This window comes from Dendrobates tinctorius, unplaced genomic scaffold, assembly GCF_039654945.1.
Source record: "Dendrobates tinctorius isolate UK_male_01 unplaced genomic scaffold, ASM3965494v1 ptg000073l, whole genome shotgun sequence".
Lineage (NCBI taxonomy): Eukaryota > Metazoa > Chordata > Amphibia > Anura > Dendrobatidae > Dendrobates > Dendrobates tinctorius.
Genome location: NW_027361741.1, coordinates 13,871,180 through 13,890,197, shown reverse-complemented (window position 1 = coordinate 13,890,197; position 19,018 = coordinate 13,871,180). Strand labels below are relative to the sequence as shown.

The 19,018-nt window shown below is 43.9% G+C and overlaps 1 protein-coding gene across 1 annotated transcript in view; it reads right to left on the bottom strand.

Moving 5' to 3' along the window:
* MYO18B (myosin XVIIIB) overlaps positions 1 to 19,018 on the bottom strand; it is a 972,020-nt gene that overhangs the window by 340,489 nt on the left and 612,513 nt on the right. The window contains exons 31-33 of the mRNA XM_073582823.1: positions 15,222 to 15,422; positions 12,960 to 13,070; positions 2,472 to 2,576 (exon numbers count right to left, since the gene is read on the bottom strand). Coding sequence (XP_073438924.1) covers positions 2,472 to 2,576; positions 12,960 to 13,070; positions 15,222 to 15,422 — 417 coding nt within the window. The remainder of the gene's footprint in view (positions 1 to 2,471; positions 2,577 to 12,959; positions 13,071 to 15,221; positions 15,423 to 19,018) is intronic.

Genomic DNA, 19,018 nt, shown 5'->3' with positions numbered 1-19,018 from the left:
ATATTATCACTATGTAAAAATACACTGTTTGCACACCAAGAAACCTGTCTGTCTGTTCATTGCCCCACACTATCAGAACCCTCGAGTTCCTACAATAGTATTACACATACATTGTAAAGTGATATCCAATACATGTTTCTGAATGACTACATTTAATTATGAGGCCATTTAATAAAATGAGCATGTCTACACATCGATACATCGTTATAACAGAGCTGAAACCCATCAGGATTCAGCTACAGTAGAAAATGTGCGCCTCTCTCCAGCTAATTGTCATTGGTTTTTCTGCTGGTGTATCATGCTTTGATGTGATACTAATTAGTCTACAGCTTTCACTGGTCTTTTTATTCTACCAGATTTAATTGCAGAAAATGTATGACTTGCACACTGTGGCATGAAAGATGCTTCATACATGTGTGAGAGCATGGCCCTGCCTTTAATCTGTGATGTTTTAAGTTTGTTGCCTATGTTGCAGGCATATTAAGCAGTGCAGCACTACCAAAAGGCAAAAAAAAGCTACATGCATTAAGAAGCACTACAATAGAAATGTATTAACTGAGGGAGAAAGCAATTATGATCTGAATATGGATAGCTGAGGATTTCTTACCCTGCCATGAAAGTCATTTTTATATCTTATGCACTAAATTCTGTAAATGAAAATTCTGTGCAAAGGGTTAATGTAGTTGATGTATAATAAATACTAGATTTTGTAACCTGCTATATAAAGCCTTAAATAATTATAAAAAAAACAATGAACAATGGAAAATCTGTATTTATGCTTACCTGTGCATCCAAGTTTCAACCTTGTAGGGTAACATGAGTAATAGTACCAGGCTGCAAGTTAGGGTACTGTTACACATAACAATGTCCCAGCGATCCCACCAACGATCCCACGTGGATGGGATCACTGGGACATTGTTAGCTGATCGCTGGTGAACTGTCACATAGACAGCCCCTCCAGCAATCAGGACCAGCGAGCACGCTGGTTACCAATGTAAACATCGGGTTTCTAAGGGCTGCGGGGGCCCTTAGAAACCCGATGTTTACCCTAGATATCAACGTGCACTGCAGGCAGGGCGGGAGGTGAAGGTAGAGTGGCGCAGACAGACCGGCGAAGCTCTGCTATTTGCTACTCCGGTCTGACAGACTGGAGTAGCAGATAGCAGAGCTATTCCGGTCTGTGCGCCACTCTGCCCCCGCGGCCCTTAGAAACCCGATGTTTACGTTGGTAACCAGCGTGCAGCGTCACTCATCGCTGGCTCTCGCTGCCACATGCAGCGATGCGCACTGGAGATATCGCTGATGTGTCACAAAATCAGCGATCTCGCCAGCAAGATCGCCATGTATAACGGGCCCTTTACTTGTGCTACTGTGAGCAGCCTGCATGACCTCAATGTAATACCATGATCTGCAGTGTCTCTTGACTCTTCTATTGTGCACATGTGGGATGTCATTAATTGCAAAGTCTAAATGGAGCTGCCAGCAGCAGATGTTGATGATTTGTGTGCCCAAGTACATTCAGTGTGGCAGAACATTCCTCAGTCAGCCAACTCATAGATAGCAGCTAAGGCATGTAGGAGCATGTATTTTTTGTATTTTTTCATAGAACTCATACTTGATACTTAATAAATCAAGATTTTTTTTTGTTTCCAATTTTTCATTACTTGGATAATCATTACCATGTCTATTAGTCACGTGAATTCAATAATTTTCCTTCTTGGTATTGGATTTTTGATGTTGAGGAGGACATGTAGCGCAGTTAGAGTGGTACTCCACTCCAGTTTTGGTGCCTATTGGAAAAAAGCCTAAAAAATTGTCTATGCCAGCCATAGAATGAGTTGTTACCCTTCAGCTGCTTACTCTCTACCTATCACCTCCACTTAATTTCTTGGATTATGCAGCTTTGTTTTAAAGGTAACCTGTTATTTCAAAGAATGCTATTAACCTACAAATGTGGGGTTAATGTGTACAGTAGCAAAAGCTGTGCAGTCACTGCAGTGAAGGCCCGGCTATTGGAAGAAATGAACTGTATTCCTCCCAGCAACCTTAGGCTTTTAGTAAAAGAAGTGTGCCTGGTAGGTTTCAGTCACTGCTCAGTACGTAGTGAGCAGTAGCTGTAACCACACCCTGGCACTGACGGATAGCCGGCCTAGCAGTGCATCAGTACAGAGCTGGATGTCAGTCAGTGCTGGGACGTTGTTATAGCTGCCACTCACTATGCACTGAGTGTTGACTGAAGCCTTGTCGGCCATGCCTCTATGACTGAAAGTTGGAGGCTGCCAGGAGGAATTTTCTCTTGGTAGCCTAGCTTTTAAGGCAGCAGCAAAACAGCTTTAGAATACTAATAATCTGAAGATTAACTCCATATTTGCAGGCTAATACAGTTTTTTCCTTTTAAAATATGTCATAAACTTTAATAACAATAGCAGTTACACTTGTATTTTTTATGTACTCTACAACTAGTTTCATACCTGCTCGCACAGAGTACCAATAAGACCTTCTAAGTCTTGCTTTTCATGGAGGACCATCTGTTTTTCTTCATATTCTTGTTCCAGCTGCATCTCAAATTGACGAAGCTTAAAAAAAAATACAAATATAAATAAAAAAAAGTGTTAAAGTGCAATTTTATTGAAGTCTTTGAAACAGGCAGTTCTTTCAGATCAGGCTCTAAGATTCTTATTACTTTCTATGTGGGAAACTGCATATAAAGGACTTTTATTTATTTTCTGGAACTCAATGAAAGTTCAACGGGTTTGTGGTGTCATTTTCCTTCACCTTTGAATTTCCTTCATCATCTTTAGAAGCAAGAGCTCAATATGGTCAAGCACTGGGATTCTTAAGAGGATGCATTGATCCAATATGTTCAAGTTTAACTTTTAATAGAAGTAGACTTTCAAATATACAATAAATAATAATAAAAATGTGTTTTTATTAGAGTTGAGCGAAACGGGTCGGTCAAATTCAAAAATAGCCGACTTAAGCTAAAGTCGGGTTTCGCCGATCGAAACCAGACCATAGCGTGACGTTGGCCATGAGGTCGCCGATCAGAGTGCCCATGTTGCATTTCAAATAATTCTTCCAGCGCCTTTTCTCAGCCAATGAAGGTGGACGCACACTGTGGGCAACGCGATGACATGGCAGCAGCCACCACCATCTTAGAGAAGGGCATTGAAGTGATTGGCTGGCTTTGTGTGGTGTCACAGTGGGTATAAAAGGCTGTGACCGCCGACCGCCATCTTACTTCTGCCGATCTTAGAATAGGGTGAGGTGCTGCTGCTGATTCTGAACAGGAAGAGCATTAGGCAGGGAAGAAGAAAAAAAAACTGCTTTGGCTGATAGCGCTTTTCACTGTACAATTAGTGTGCAGTGAAAGGGGAGGATTTTTGTTGTGTGCAGCAATGCTGGTGGTGATTAGGCTGCCTTTTAAGGCTACCTGCTAGCTGCATTGCTGTGTGCACACTGCTGTTCAAACTGCTTTTTTCAAAGCACTCCAACTTTTATTATTTTGTCCTGGTGAGTTAATGAGCGTTCATTTTTTCACACAACGTATAGCGGTGTACGCTCCTCACACACTACCATGTAGCGGCTGGTATCACGGACAAATAGAAGCTATCTGGGTGTGACTCTGGAAGAAAAAGCCGAGGAGTTTTTCCGTTTTTCCAGACCTACACCTTAGAGTGCTGTCCGCTTTTCAAACAGTTTTGTATATCTGCTGTTTGATGACGGTCAAAACTAGACAGAGACAGCGTGTGTCAGTCCCTATACAAATAGACGAAGATTGACAATTTTCCATACAGACACCGTATAGTGGTGTACGCTCCTCACACACTACCGTGTACCGCCTTATATCACGGACAAATAGAAGCTATCTGTGTGTGACTCTGGAAAAAAAAGCCGAGGAGTTTTTCTGTTTTTCCAGACCTACACCTTAGAGTGCTGTCCGCTTTTCAAACAGTTTCGTATATCTGCTGTTTGATAACGGTCAAAACTAGACAGACAGCATGTGTCAGTCCCTATACAAATAGACAAATACAAGAAGAACTTAAAGACCCACCTGTTCCGACAAGCCTACAGCCTGCAATGATCCTGGTTCTACTGAACACCGCACGACCTGCTCTACCGTCTCCTACTGTATCCTGACCCATCCCTGTAGACTGTGAGCCCTCGCGGGCAGGGTCCCCTCTCCTTATGTACTTGTGTGTCCCTTGTCTTACACATGTGTATTATACTTGTCTATATTTCCCCTTTTCACATGTAAAGCGCCATGGAATAAATGGCGCTATATAAATGCATAATAATAATAATATTAAACAGACGGAGATTGACAATTTTCCATACAGACACCGTATAGCGGTGTACGCTCCTCGCACACTACCGTGTACCGCCTTATATCACAGACAAATAGAAGCTATCTGTGTGTGATTCTGGAAGAAAAAGCCGAGGAGTTTTTCCATTCCTCCAGACCTACACCTTAGAGTGCTGTTCGCTTTTGCAACAGTTTCATATATCTGCTGTTTGATAAAGGTCAAAACTAGACAGAGACAGCGTGTGTCAGTCCCTATACAAATAGACGAAGATTGACAATTTTCCATACAGATACCGTATAGCGGTGTACGCTCCTCACACACTACCGTGTGCCGGCTGGTATCGCGGACAAATAGAAGCTATCTGGGTGTGACTCTGGAAGAAAAAGCTGAGGAGTTTTTCCTTTTTTCCAGACATACACCTTAGAGTGCTGTCCGCTTTTCAAACAGTTTCGTATATCTGCTGTTTGATAACGGTCAAAACTAGACAGAGACAGCGTGTGTCAGTCCGCATACAAATAGATGGAGATTGCCAATTTTCCATACAGACACTGTATAGAGCTGTCCGATTCTCAAACAGTATTGTATATCTGCCGTTCGCATTACAGTCACATCTGTACAGAGTCAGCGTGTGTGTGTGTGAGACACTCTGTAAATACATATACGGAGATTGTTAGTTACACAAAAACATATACAGCTGTACACTTCTGATACAGTTCCGTATATCTACTTGTTGGATTATGGGCCAATACATACTGTGAGAGCGTCTGTGACTAACAAAATATATACGTAGATTTATTTTTTTTAATACACCTTACACAGCTGGACGCTCCTCATACAGTACCATCTCTCTGCTGGTATTTTTGGTACATTTTCCCGCTGATGTGGGCAGGGGGCGCAGCTGTTACTGATGGTGGTGGTGCATCGGCTGGTTCTGGCAAAAGCACAATAGCAGCTAAGGCAGGAGGTGTTGACCCTGCGTCATCGTCTGGCCCAAGAAGGCCTGTAATGTTCCCTTTTCTTGGAGTAGGAAAACCGCTTTTAAAGCCGAATCATCAGGAACAGGTTTTGTCATACATTGCCGAAACAGCCACCAGCTCTATTGCCTTCTCTTCTGAACGTTCGAAACCTGCAAGCACGGAGTCATCAGTGCAGGGTTCTGGTCAGGAACAACACCTTTCCTTGTGTCCTTCACCCCCACCAAAAGTTAAGGATGCGGCAGCCCATACATCAGATTACTCTATGGAGCTCTTTTCACATACCATGCCTGGGTTATCCAGTCAAATCCAGAATTCCCCAATCCAAGATGAATCTGACATGGAGTGCACTGATGCACAGCCACTGCTAGATGATTCTGCTGGTACATCGACCCAGAGCACTACATTGCCCTCGCAGTCTATTGAGCCAGAATCTGACCCTGATGAAACTCAGGTGCCCCTTCCTGCATACTATATCACTTTACGCGGTGACACAGAGGAAGGTAAAGAGGAAGGTGCAGATGACTTTGAAGAGGAGGTGATGGATGACCCAGTTCTTGACCCGGATTGGCAACAATTGGGGGAGGAGGGTGGCGCTGGCAATAGTTCAGATAAGGGGAAGGATCCACAGCAGGCATTGACATCGCAGCAGTGGTTATCTGCCAGGCCCGTAGCTGTCCAAAAACGTGGAACAAAAACTAAAAGAGTTGCAGGACAGCTTGGCCAGATGGTCAACTTAGCACAGCGTGCAAGGCCAGAAAATGTATACCATAGTAGGAAGAGTGCAGTGTGGCACTTCATTGTCCAAAATCCTACTGATGAGGCAAAGGTTACCTGTAAGAAGTGCGGAAGGACCTTTAGCCAAGGTAAACAACTTAGAAATTAGAATACCAGTTGCATGCTTAGACATTTAATCAACATGCACTTGCAAGCGTGGACGACTACAAAACCTCAGGTAGCACATGTGCACCTGCTCCGACTGAAGCTAGCCAGCAACACTCGATCGCTTCCCCCACTGTAAGACCACCGCCACCGTTAAGCACACCACCAGCACTAAATGTGGAGGTGTCGTCGCAAGGCCAAAGCACTCAGGGAATCACAATGGTTTTGCAACACAACACTAAATCTAGGCCATCACCACCAATACCATCACCAACCCCCTCTCACTCCGTCCGGTCCACCGCTACTTCCCCTATATGCAGCTCTCCAGTCCAGCTCACCCTACCAAACACTCTGAGTAGGACAAGAAAGTACTTATCCTCTCATCCACGTACACTTTGTTTGAACGCCTACATTGCCAAACTGATCTCATTAGAGATGATGCCCTACCGTTTGGTTGAAAGCGAAGCTTTCTGCGACCTCATGGCCTATGCTGTCCCACGCTATGACCTACCCAGTTGGCACTTCTCTTCTCGAAAAGCCATCCCTGCCCTCCACTGGCATGTGAAAGACTGCATTGTCCATGCACTAAAACAGTCAGTGAGTGGAAAGGTGCACCTCACAACAGATGCATGGACCAGTAGGCATGGCCAGGGCCATTACGTGTCCATCACTGCGAACTGGGTTAATGTGGTTGATGCAGGCTCCACTGGGGACAGCGGTGGTGGAACAGTGCTGTCTAGCCCACGGTATAGGAAACAGTTGGCTGTAGGATTTCGATCCTCCTCTCAGTGAAAGCTCATCCACAGAGCGCAGTCGCACGAGCACTTCATCCGCAGCTGGCAGTGTTGCACATGAGGTGTCCCACTATCGAACAGCTAGTGGTAAGTGTCAGCAGGCTGTTTTAAAGATGATGACTTTGGGCGACAACAGACACACCGCGGAGGTTCTGGCTGACTACTTGCAGTGACAAACTGAGTCATGGCTGGGCAGTCTACATCTTGAGGCAGGCAAGGTAGTCAGTGATAACGGCCGTAATTTTTTGGCAGCCATAGCCTGTGCAAAACTCACACACATACCATGCCTGGCTCACACTTTGAACCTGGTGGTGCAGTGCTTCCTTAATAATTATCCAGAGTTAACATCACTGCTCCATAAGGTGCGAAGACTGTGCTCGCACATCCGTCGCTCAAACGTCCACTCCACTCATATGCAGAAGCTGCAGCGATTGCTCCACCTCCCCAAGCACCTCCTAATCATAGACTTTGCAGCAAGGTGAAACTCCACCCTGCATATGGTTGAGAGGTTGTGTGAAGGAGGCAGGCTGTAATGCATTTGTGGGAGGATACACGGGCAGCCAGTTTGAGGGAAGACATGGAATTGTCGGGTGTGCAGTGATCAAAGCTGAAAGACCTCTGTAAAGTCCTTCAGTGTTTTGAGGAATGCACACAGCTGGTAAGCACAGACAGCGCCATCATAAGCATGAGCATCCCACTTATGCACTTATGCGTCTGCTCATGCAAAGTTTGACGCACATTAAGGATCAGGCATCTGCAGCGGAGGAGGAAGAGGGAAGCCTTGATGACAGTCAGCCATTGTCTGGTCAGGGAACTGTCCTGGACGAGGTGGAGGAAGAAGAGGAAGAGGAGGAGGAGGAGGAGGGGGATGATTATTTTGGGCAGGAGGATGCTTCTCAGGGGGCAAGAGAAAATGTTGGTGTTCCAAGGTCAGGTACAGTGTTTGTGCATGACTGTAGGGATGTGTGTTATGAATGAGTCACCGGAGGAGGAGAAAACAAAAATACAAGCTAAGTCGAGAAAACCGGAGAGGTTGGTAGCTATCGGATTGCAGACCCCTGATCCTAAACACCACAACTAACAGTAGCCGTGGGGGGTTCCTACAGTGCCCTAGACCCCTCGTCACAGCCGGAGAACTACATAAGCCTAAAGAAGGAAAGGGGAAATCTAAACTGCCCCAGAGCAGACCCCAAAGCAATAGACAGCCCCCAACATGTATTGTCTGTGAAAAACAGATGAAAACATAAACACAGACAGAAAGACCGGCTGAGCAAACGATGGGGCCCAACTAACTAGATAGGACGGGACAGAAAAGATGCTGGCTGCAATCCGCAAAAAACCCTACCAAAAATGTCCCAACCGTCTGATAGGGAAAAAGGCCCTGAAGTCGCTAGACTTCAAAATCACTATATCAGCACTCAGGTATATTCTGAAAACAGAGCAAAGAGATCAACTGATCAGAGACAAAAATGGAATTCAGCCAGTCCCAACCAGGACTGGCTGAATACAAACACTAAGTAAACCAGACAAAATCTCATGGAATAATAGCAGGGCAAAATTTAGCTTTTAGTAGACAGGAACTAAGCTGGATGCAGGAGCTCAGAGCAGAAAGGATCACCAGCAGCCCTGCAGGGCGTCGGCTGCCTTATATCCACTCAGAAATTCCAGATGTCCAATCACACTCCGCCAGTTCAGATGACAGGTTCTTCCCATCCCAATCAAGTTCACTACCTCTCTTCACCAGCAGAGGGAGTTCATCAGACATCAAAGGTGAAGGGTAGAATGAACTCACAACAGATGTGGATTTGCCAGAAAGTGCTCCTCCACCCACCACTGGCAGTGCATCATTGACACCTGGATCATTGGCCCACTTGTGCGATTATGCCTTGCGGATTCTAAAAAGGGACCCCTGCATTGCCAAAATGATGAGGGATGATGACTACTGGCTGGCCAGCATCCTCGATCCACACTACAAAGGCAAATTACACAACATCATGCCACAGGAGAACCTAGAGATAATATTGGCTAACAAACAAGCAACTCTGGTAAACAGCTTGTTTGAGGCTTTCCCAGCACACAGCAGCGGTGCTGGTTCTCCCACGAGCTGTAGTGGGCACAATGGAAGAGGTGTTCGTGCTGCACACAGCTGAAGTGGCGTTGGAGACAGGGGTTTAATGAACCATGTTGTGGAATGATTTCTCAAGTACGGCTCACACGACTGCTAATACTGCATCGATTAAAAGTGACAGGAGACAGCAGTTGTCAACTATGGTTACAAACTACTTCTCCTCCCATATCGATGTTCTCCCTCACAGGTCATTCCCCTTTGACTATTGGGCCTCCAAACTGGACGCCTGGCCTGAATTGGCACAATATGCCTTACAGAAGCTCGCTTGCCCTGCTGCTAGTGTGTTATCTGAAAGAGTCTTCAGTGCTGCTGGATCAATCCTGACAGAAAATAGGACTCGTCTGTCGACCCAAAATGTTGATGATCTAACCTTCATTAAAATGAACCATGCATGGGTTTCAAAGGATTTTGTCCCATCTTCCCCTGATGACAAATAGGTTGCCAGAAAACTGGCTCACTTTTGTCCTACTGTTCCTCGGACTTGTCCAATTCCACCCTTTGCAGCAGCTGAATGTCCAGCCAAAACATCAACATATATCTTTTTTTAAACCTCCCTAAGTGGGCTGCCCACCCCCCCAATGGCTGGGGTCAACACCTGGCGCACCCGGGCAAGTGCCATTGCTCTGAACAGGTGGATGGGTCCACAGATGGTCGACGGCACTGGCACAGGGCCCCTCTTAGTACAATACAGTGTCTCTGATGGTGGGGGGGCCCACTCGCCGTCAGACACACCAGCGTACTATGAGGGGCCCTGTGCCAGTACTGTCGACCACGAGTGTGCCCCCCCTGCTTGGTCATGGCCACAGCACTTGCAAGTTGCAATACTTACCTCTCCCTGCTCCACCGCTGTGTAGTCTGGGCAGTTAAATCCTTCACAGGGACGGCCACTACAAATTTGGTGAACTGATCGATGATGGTTAAGATGTAGCTATGGCCTGTCCTGCTGGCCTCTACCTTCAGATGATCAATGGCTACTATTTGTAATGGACATCAACTCACAATCGGATGCAGTGGTGCTTTATGATCACCTTTCACAGTTGTGATAGCCACAGACGTGTGACATTCCTGCCACCATTTTTCAATGTCTCCTCTCATGCCAAGCCAATAGAATCGACTACGGTCTGTGGCTTCTGTCTTTTGCACTCCAAAATGACCAGACACATCATGATAGGCAGTGAGGACCATGTCTACATCTCTCCCTGTGATCACAGTTTGCAGGAGACAAGTAACGGTGATGTGATCCACTCTACTGCGATAAAGCAATCCTTTCTTCACAAAGAACTGTTTTCGCTGTCTACACAGACACAGTAATTGAGGGTCTGCATCGCCTCTGCAACATCTACCGGGAGGTTTTCCCGCGATGAGTAATTCCCAAATTTCTGCTAACACTCGACTTTCCGTCTGTACTTGTATCCATGTAGTTTCCAGTAGCAGTCTACCTTTCCCTTTTTCTACTTGTTAAATTCTGGCGTAATACATACTGAGCCTGTGAGTGTCTGTGTCTGACTCCGGAAGTATAGACGGAAATTTACAATTACCCCTAGACTGGATACACCTGGTATGTGCTGATACAGTACCTTTGTTCAAAATTTTGCATTATGGTCTCATCCATAGTGAGTGAGCATGTGTGGTTTACGCCTTCTATATATACGGTGAATCGGAGATACCAATTTTTACCCTATACTCGATACAGCTTGTATCTTGTTATACAGTACCTTTGTTCGATATTTAGTATTAAGGTTAAATCCATACTGAGTAAACGTCTGAGACTGACTATGGGACTATGTATACGGAGATTTCAATTGTACTCTGTAATATATATACTTGCTATCTTGTTATCCAGTACCTTTTTTACAACATTTTTTATTATGGTCAAACCCAGACTGAGTGAGTGTCTGAGGGTGGCTCCGGAAATATATATTCTGAGATTTCAAATTTGGCCAACACTGTATACAGCTGTACGCTTGTGTTACATTACCCATTTACAGCTTTTCATATTCTTGTGTAATCCATACTGGGCCTGAGAGAGTTTGTGTCTGCCTCCTGAAATATATACGGAGATTATGAATGTTTACACTATACTATATATACCTTGTATCTGGTGATACTGTACCCTTTATCACCTTTTCATTTTATTGGGTAATCCATACTGAGCCTGTGAGCGTCTGTGTATGACTCATGAAATATATACGGAGATTTACTGTTATCCCTAGACTGTATAGAGCTGTACGCTTCAGATACAGTACCATATATCTGCTGGTATTTTGGGTCAATTTTCTAAAACGTGAGGAAGTATGGTGGAAGAGGATGCGGACGTGGGCATGGGGGGCCACCTGGTACTGATGGTGGTGGTGCATCTGCTGGTAGTGCCAAAAACACAATAGCAGCTAAGGCAGGAGGTGTTGAGCCTGCGTCATGGTGTAGCTCTGGAAGACCTATAAGGCTCCGTTTTATGGGAGTAGGTAGATTGCTTTTAAAGCCGGAGCATCAGGAACTGTTTTTGGCTTACATTGCTGAAACAGCCTCCAGCTCTATTGCCTCCTCTTCTGAAGTTTAAAAAAATGCAAGCACTGAGTTGTAAGTGCGGGCTTCTGGTCAGGAGCAACCACTTTCCTTGTGTCCTTCACCCACACCAAAAGTGAAGGATGTGGCAGCACAAACTTCAGATTACTCCATGGATCTCTTTTCACATACCATGCCTGGGTTAATTAAAAATGGGGCCCATCATATACTGGAGCATTCAAAATGGGGGACATCTGACACTGGAGCATCATCCATGAGGCCCATCATATACTGGAGCATTCTAAATAGGGCAGATCAGACACTGGAGCAGCATCTATGGGGCACATGATACACTGGAGCACTAGAAATGGGGCCCATTATATATGGAGCATTTTTAGGGCCCATAAGACACTGGAGCATCATCCATGAGGCACTTCATATACTGGAGCGTTCCAAATGGGGGACATCAGACACTGGAGCAGCATTTACGGGACCGATTATACACTGGAGCATTAGAAATGGAGCCCATTATATGTGGAGCATTATTAGGGCCCATAAGACACTGGAGCATCATCCATGAGGCCCATCATATACTGGAGCATTCCAGATTGAGGACATCAGACACTAGAGCAGCATTCACTGGGGAGATTATACACTGGAGCATTAGAAATGGAGCCCATTATATGTGGAGCATTATTTGGGCCCAAAACACACTGGAGCATCATTCATGGGGACCATCATATACTGTAGCATTATGTGGAGCTCATCATATACTGTATGGAACATTATATGTTTCCAAATATTCTGTATGGAGAAATATAGGTGGCTCATTATTCTGTATGGCGCACAATGTGGTGGCCATAATACTGTATGGAGTAATATACTGTCCTTTTTTTGAGCTATTGTACAGTTTAAAATAGATCAGTCATGTCATGTAAGCAGTGAAGTATTTGTCATTGTACTATACCTATATTTCTGTGCCGTATCGGAGCATTATGAGTTGTGGTATGTGTTAAAGGGGCGCACTGACACTCTTTGCCAAGGGCACACGAAAACCTGGAGCCAGCCCTACCCCGCCACAACTTTAGCCAAATAACCCCCTGTTTTCATTGCATAACTATTATTATGAAGTAAATTAAGGTTGACAAGCTTCAGTAATAAGAATTGATGTTTTTGGCATTGAGATGGGCACTGTCGGCCGATTTCGTTCGACCCGACTTTTGAGAAAGTCGGGTTTCATGAAACCTGACTCGACCATAAAAAAGGCAAAGTCGCTCATCTCCAGTTTTTATGTTTAATTATTCAGTTATCATATTTTCCACATAATGTGCTAGTAATCTAATTTTGTACCTTAACCAGTTCATTGACATACCCGTCTTTGACATGATTGTCGAATATCCTCTAATTCCTCTTCCTTATCTTCTAATTCTTTCAAATGCATTTGTTTCATCCTTTCAATTTCCATTTCAAAACGCACACGCATCTGTTGCAAAAAAGAAAAAGGATCATCATGTTACATGTGCTGCCAGGATATTACATGTACTTTGAAATTCAGATCCCACATAGGTCACAAAATGTGTTTTAAGCACAGTTCTGATTGGCAAGTAAATCATAGGTCTAATCTAACAATATCAATCAAGGTAAGGACATCCAGAATGGGACACTTGACTGGATCCTTCATTATGATCTCCTAATGAAACTTCATACCAAAGAGGGGAAACGTGTAGAGGCAGAATCATGTGGACAGATAAATTTATTATATTGAAACACATGGTACATGGATTTTATGAAGGAAAATTATGATGTGTAATAATAAATATTGGTGAACTACCTTTATCATGAATGTTCGTGTTCCGATATATTTTGAAAGTGGTTTATTGCGATGCCTGAGGGCAAATTGCATACATGACACTATAGGAGATTTGGCCTTTTTTGATCTTTTTCAACAGATTTTGACCTGTACTGTAGATGTAGAATAGGTAGGGGGTAAGCATAGGGAACAGTTTCCATCCCCCCTCTTGGTGACTTCCCTTTGATTAATTGAGTGTAGTGAACTTTGGCCAGAAACATCTATATTTACACACATATGTGTTTTTATTTAATCTTGTTAGTTATCACCTTTTTCTGTTTGACATCATAACCAGTAGATTTCTTATCTGAATAGTGATAGTTTTAGGGTGCCAACCTCTGTGGCATAGAATTAGTTAGAACACTCTCTATGGACTTTAAGTCATAATTCTATAATAATCCTATTATCATATCTCACTGTTCAGCAGAATATAATTTTGAAAGAATATGCATCATTTTAATTTATTTTATAACTTGTGTTTGTTTAAATGGATACTCTCTTGGGGTATCATGAGCAGTATACAACTCTGCACTTTCCTTAGTTTCCTTACTTCTAAGTTTCCAGGCAGGGTGAGCTCTCCTCCTTGAGTGACAGTTTTGGTGAGTAATAGAACGCTATTATTAGTAAAACTATAACATTCAGCACAAGTTCTGCTACAACACATTGTCAGTGGTTTGTTCTGGGATGTATACTGCTGTAATTAGATGTCCCTTGACATCTCTTTGGTCTTCACCACAGTGGAGTTTGGAGTGTGGACAGGTGTCTTTTATACTGATAACAAGTTCATACAGGTGCCATTACCATAGGTAATGATTGGAGGACAGAGGATCCTATTAAAGAAGAAGTTACAGGTCTGTGAGAGCCAGAAATCTTGCATGTTTTTACTAACATAGTAACATAGTTATTAAGGTTGAAGGGAGACTTTAAGTCCTTCTAGTTCAACCCATATCCTATCCTAACTTGCCATAACATGTTGATCCAGAGGAAGGCAAAAAAAAACCCATGTGGCAAACAGTAAGCTTCACATTGGGGAAAAAAATTCCTTCCCGACTCCACATACGGCAATCAGACTAGCTCCCTGGATCAATGCAATATTAAGGAAACTAGTGTATATACCCTGTAATATTATACTTTTCAAGAAAGGCATCCAGTCCCTTCTAAAATTTTAGTAGGGAATCACTCATTACAACATCATATGGCAGAGAGTTCCATAGTCTCACTGCTCTTACAGTAAAGAATCCGTGTCTGTGAGTATGCTTAAACCTTCTTTCCTCCAGACGTAGAGGATGCCCCCTTGTCCCCGTCACAGGTCTAAGAGTAAAAAGAACATTAGAAAGGTCTTTGTACTGTCCCCGCATATATTTACACATTGTAATAAGATCACCCCTAAGCCTTCGATTCTCCACAGTAAATAACCCCAAGTGTAAGCACATAATTATACATCTTTAGGTGATTAAATACTTATTTTCCACCATAACTTGCAAAATAAATCTTGCCAAATCAGACAGTGATTTTCTGGATTTGTTTTCTCATTTTGGCTCTCATAGTTGTGGTCTACCTGTGATGTCAATTACAGGCCTCTCTCATCTTTTTAAGTAGGAGAACTTGTCCAATTGGTGGCTAACTAAATACTTTTTTTCACCACTGTTATGTGTCACCAGGATAGGACATTTTGATAACTAGGTAAGATGTATACATTCCATAACAAATTGCAAAAATAATAATAAATGTAATAGTTTGCAATGTTAACTGTTATTTCCACATTCCTTCGTGTATGAGCATTACCTGATCAAGGCGCTGTATAGAGTTGGATTGCTCTGCCAGCTGTTGGTTCTGCTCAGCAACACTGGATTCCAACTCCCATACTTTGTTTTTTAGAGGTATAACAGAATTACGATCTAGCCCACTGGAGGACGATAACTCTTTTATCTGCATTTTCAGAACTTCCAATTGCTTTGTTAAGTTGGATGTCTCCAGTTCCTTTTGCTGTAGCAATAAAGCAAAAAATTATGAAAAAAGCAACACGTACCCACAAGAGTGACAATTTTTGTTCATGTGAGCAATATTTAGTACAGTTAATTTACTTTATTTTTTTATGCATATATTTTGAACCAAAAATTACACTCATTGATTAACACCTCCCTACCATGGACATCAGACAAGTTTTATGCCTTTTTTTTCACCCCTTCTCTCAAAAGCCATAACTCTTTTATTTCTATGTCGACATAACCATATGAGGGCTTGTTTTTTTATGGGATGACTTAAATGTATGCTGTCTGACAAGTGTGAACTGCATCATATATTGCCAGATATTTTTATGGTATTTCATTCCATCATCCATGTATGCTGTCTGACAAGTGTGAACTGCATCATATATTGCCAGATATTTTTATGGTATTTCATTCCATCATCCATGTATGCTGTCTGACAAGTGTGAACTGCATCATATATTGCCAGATATTTTCATGGTATTTCATTCCATCATCCATGTATGCTGTCTGACAAGTGTGAACTGCATCATATATTGCCAGATATTTTTATGGTATTTCATTCCATCACTCCTGTGGTGGGTCTTTATTTTATTTTTTTTTTAACTATTTGGTTTCTGCTTTGAAGTGTAGAAAGGTTTTTTTTCCCTTTCTCTGTTTGATGGCCTTGTCCAGCGTTAGTTATTTACCCTGCATAGTAATGCCTGCTCTGGCCTTGTGCTAATTGGTTAATTACTGATTGTGGCCTTTTGGTGGCTGAAGCTAGCAGACATTTCATTTCATATATATTTAGCTCTGGTTGGGATAGCACGCGTGCGGGCTCACGCGTGCAACAGATATTAAGTGCAACGGGATCAAGTGTTTTGCAGTTAGACAATGCAGTTGGGCAGGAGACAGGTAAGGTGCATTAGTTTTTCATGCACGCATGCTTCTTGGTCAGTCGTACTACATATGCATTGATCATATCAACCTGCTGCTTTTTTGTCTTCACCTCTGCTTTCTAACAACTCGCCTGCCCTTTTACACATTCTGTGCACTCTCTGCATATCCACCCCTCCCTTTTCCCCTCTCCCATGTATAACTCTGAGGCTCTATTGACATTTCTTACCCACACCAAACCATCCAAAACCACCATGCAGCACTCAAAATGTTCATACAAATCATCCCACCACCTGCTTTTTCTGTTTTTTCTCCTTTTAATAGTTGCAGGTGACATCTCCCCCAACCCTGGGCCTCCCTCCACCAGCATACGTTACTCTCCTCCATCTGCATATAGAAACCCTGCTAATCTTATTAACATTCAGTGCATGCCTTCTCCTCTCACTTTCCAATGTGCTCTCTGGAATGCACGGTCTGTGTGTAACAAACTGACTTACATTCACGATCTTTTTCTCTCTAATTCCCTTAACCTTCTGGCTATTACAGAAACCTGGATCCAGCATTCAGACACCCCCGCTGCTGCCGCGCTCTCGTTTGGTGGGCTAAAATTTTCACATACCCCCAGACCTGAGAACAGACAGGGTGGAGGTGTTGGTTTGCTCCTTTCATCACAATGTGCTTTCCAGGTCATCCCCCCGGTTCCCTCACTTACATTTCCTTCCTTTGAAGTCCACGCCATCAGACTCTTTAAGCCATTCTCCTTACGAGTGGCGGTCGTTTATCGCCCTCCAGGCTCCTCCCGCCAGTTTCTAGACCACTTCACCACCTGGCTTACTCACTTTCTATCCTGTGACATCCCCACCCTCATCATGGGAGACTTTAACATCCCCATCAATGATCCGCTCTCCCAGTCTGCCTCTCATCTTCTTTCTATAACTTCTTCATTCGGCCTCTCACAGTTTACTTATTCTCCTACACATGAGGACGGGAATACTCTGGATCTGGTTTTCTCCCGTCCCGGCTCGCTGCACGACTTTACTAATTCACCCCTCCCGCTCTCGGACCACAACCTTCTTTCCTTCTCTGTCAAGAATTGTCTCTTCACCCGGAACACCCCCACTTACCACACTTATCGGAATACACGTACCATTAATACCCAACAGCTTAGGGACAATCTCCACACATCTTTAGCCCCCATCTCCACCCTCTCCTGTCCAGACATAGCATTGTCACACTTCAATAATACACTGAAGAATGCCCTAGATGAAGCAGCACCTTCTATACGCAGAAAGACCCGACACAGACAACGGCAGCCCTGGCACACAACGCAAACACGCTTTCTTCAGCGCTGCTCAAGGTGTGCAGAGCGGCAGTGGAGAAAATCTCTCTTAGCAGAAGACTTCATCCACTATAAGTTCATGCTCAAAACCTATAACTCTGCCCTTCATCTGGCCAAACAATCCTACTTCACCACCCTCATCACCTCACTATCCAACAACCCAAGACAACTTTTTGAAACCTTAAACTCCCTCCTGAAACCTAAAGTACAGGCCCCCATCACCAACCTCAGCAGTGAGGATCTGGCCACTTATTTCCTAGAAAAAATCAACCACATCCATCAGGATATCTCAGCCCTATCTCCTCAGTGCCTGGATCCCCTTCCCTGCCGCACCTCAAGCTCACTAGACATCTTTGAGCCTGTTTCAGAAGAAGAAGTTTCCAAGCTCCTCGCTTCTGCTCGGCCTACAACCTGCAACAGTGACCCTATTCCTTCACAGCTCCTGCAGTCTCTCTCACCAGTGGTCACCACTCACCTGACTAAAATATTTAACCTCTCTCTTTCTTCAGGTATATTTCCCTCCTCATTTAAACATGCCATCATAACCCCTTTACTTAAAAAGCCATCCCTGGACCAGAACTGCACTGCTAACTACAGACCTGTCTCTAACCTTCCCTTCATCTCTAAACTCCTGGAACGCCTGGTCCACTCCCGTCTAATCCGCTATCTCTCGGATAACTCTCTTCTCGACCCCTTACAATCTGGTTTCCGCTCTTTACACTCTACTGAAACTGCCCTCACTAAAGTCTCTAATGATTTAATAACAGCTAAATCGAAAGGTCATTGCTCCCTGCTGATTCTCCTGGATCTCTCTGCCGCATTTGACACTGTGGATCACCAGCTCCTCCTCACTATGCTCCGCTCTATAGGCCTCAAGGACACAGCCCTCTCCTGGTTCTCCTCCTACCTCTCTGACCGCTCCTTCACTGTATCTTTTTCCGGCTCCTCTTCCTCTTCTCGTCCCCTTACTATCGGGGTCCCGCAGGGCTCAGTCCTAGGCCCCCTCCTCTTCTCTTTATACACTGCCCCTATTGGACAAACAATCAGCAGATTTGGGTTCCAGTATCATCTCTATGCTGATGACACCCAATTATACACTTCTTCCCCTGACATCACCCCTACCCTAATTCAAAATACCAAGGATTGTCTGTCTGCTGTCTCTAGCATCATGTCCTCCCTCTATCTGAAACTAAATCTCTCTAAAACTGAACTTCTTGTGTTTCTCCCCTCTACTAACCTCACTCTACCTAACATCGAAATAACCCTGGAGGGTTCAACCATAACTCCCAAGCAGCATGCCCGCTGTCTTGGGGTCATATTCGACACTGAACTTTCCTTTACTCCGTACATCCGATCACTCAGTCGCTCTTGTCACC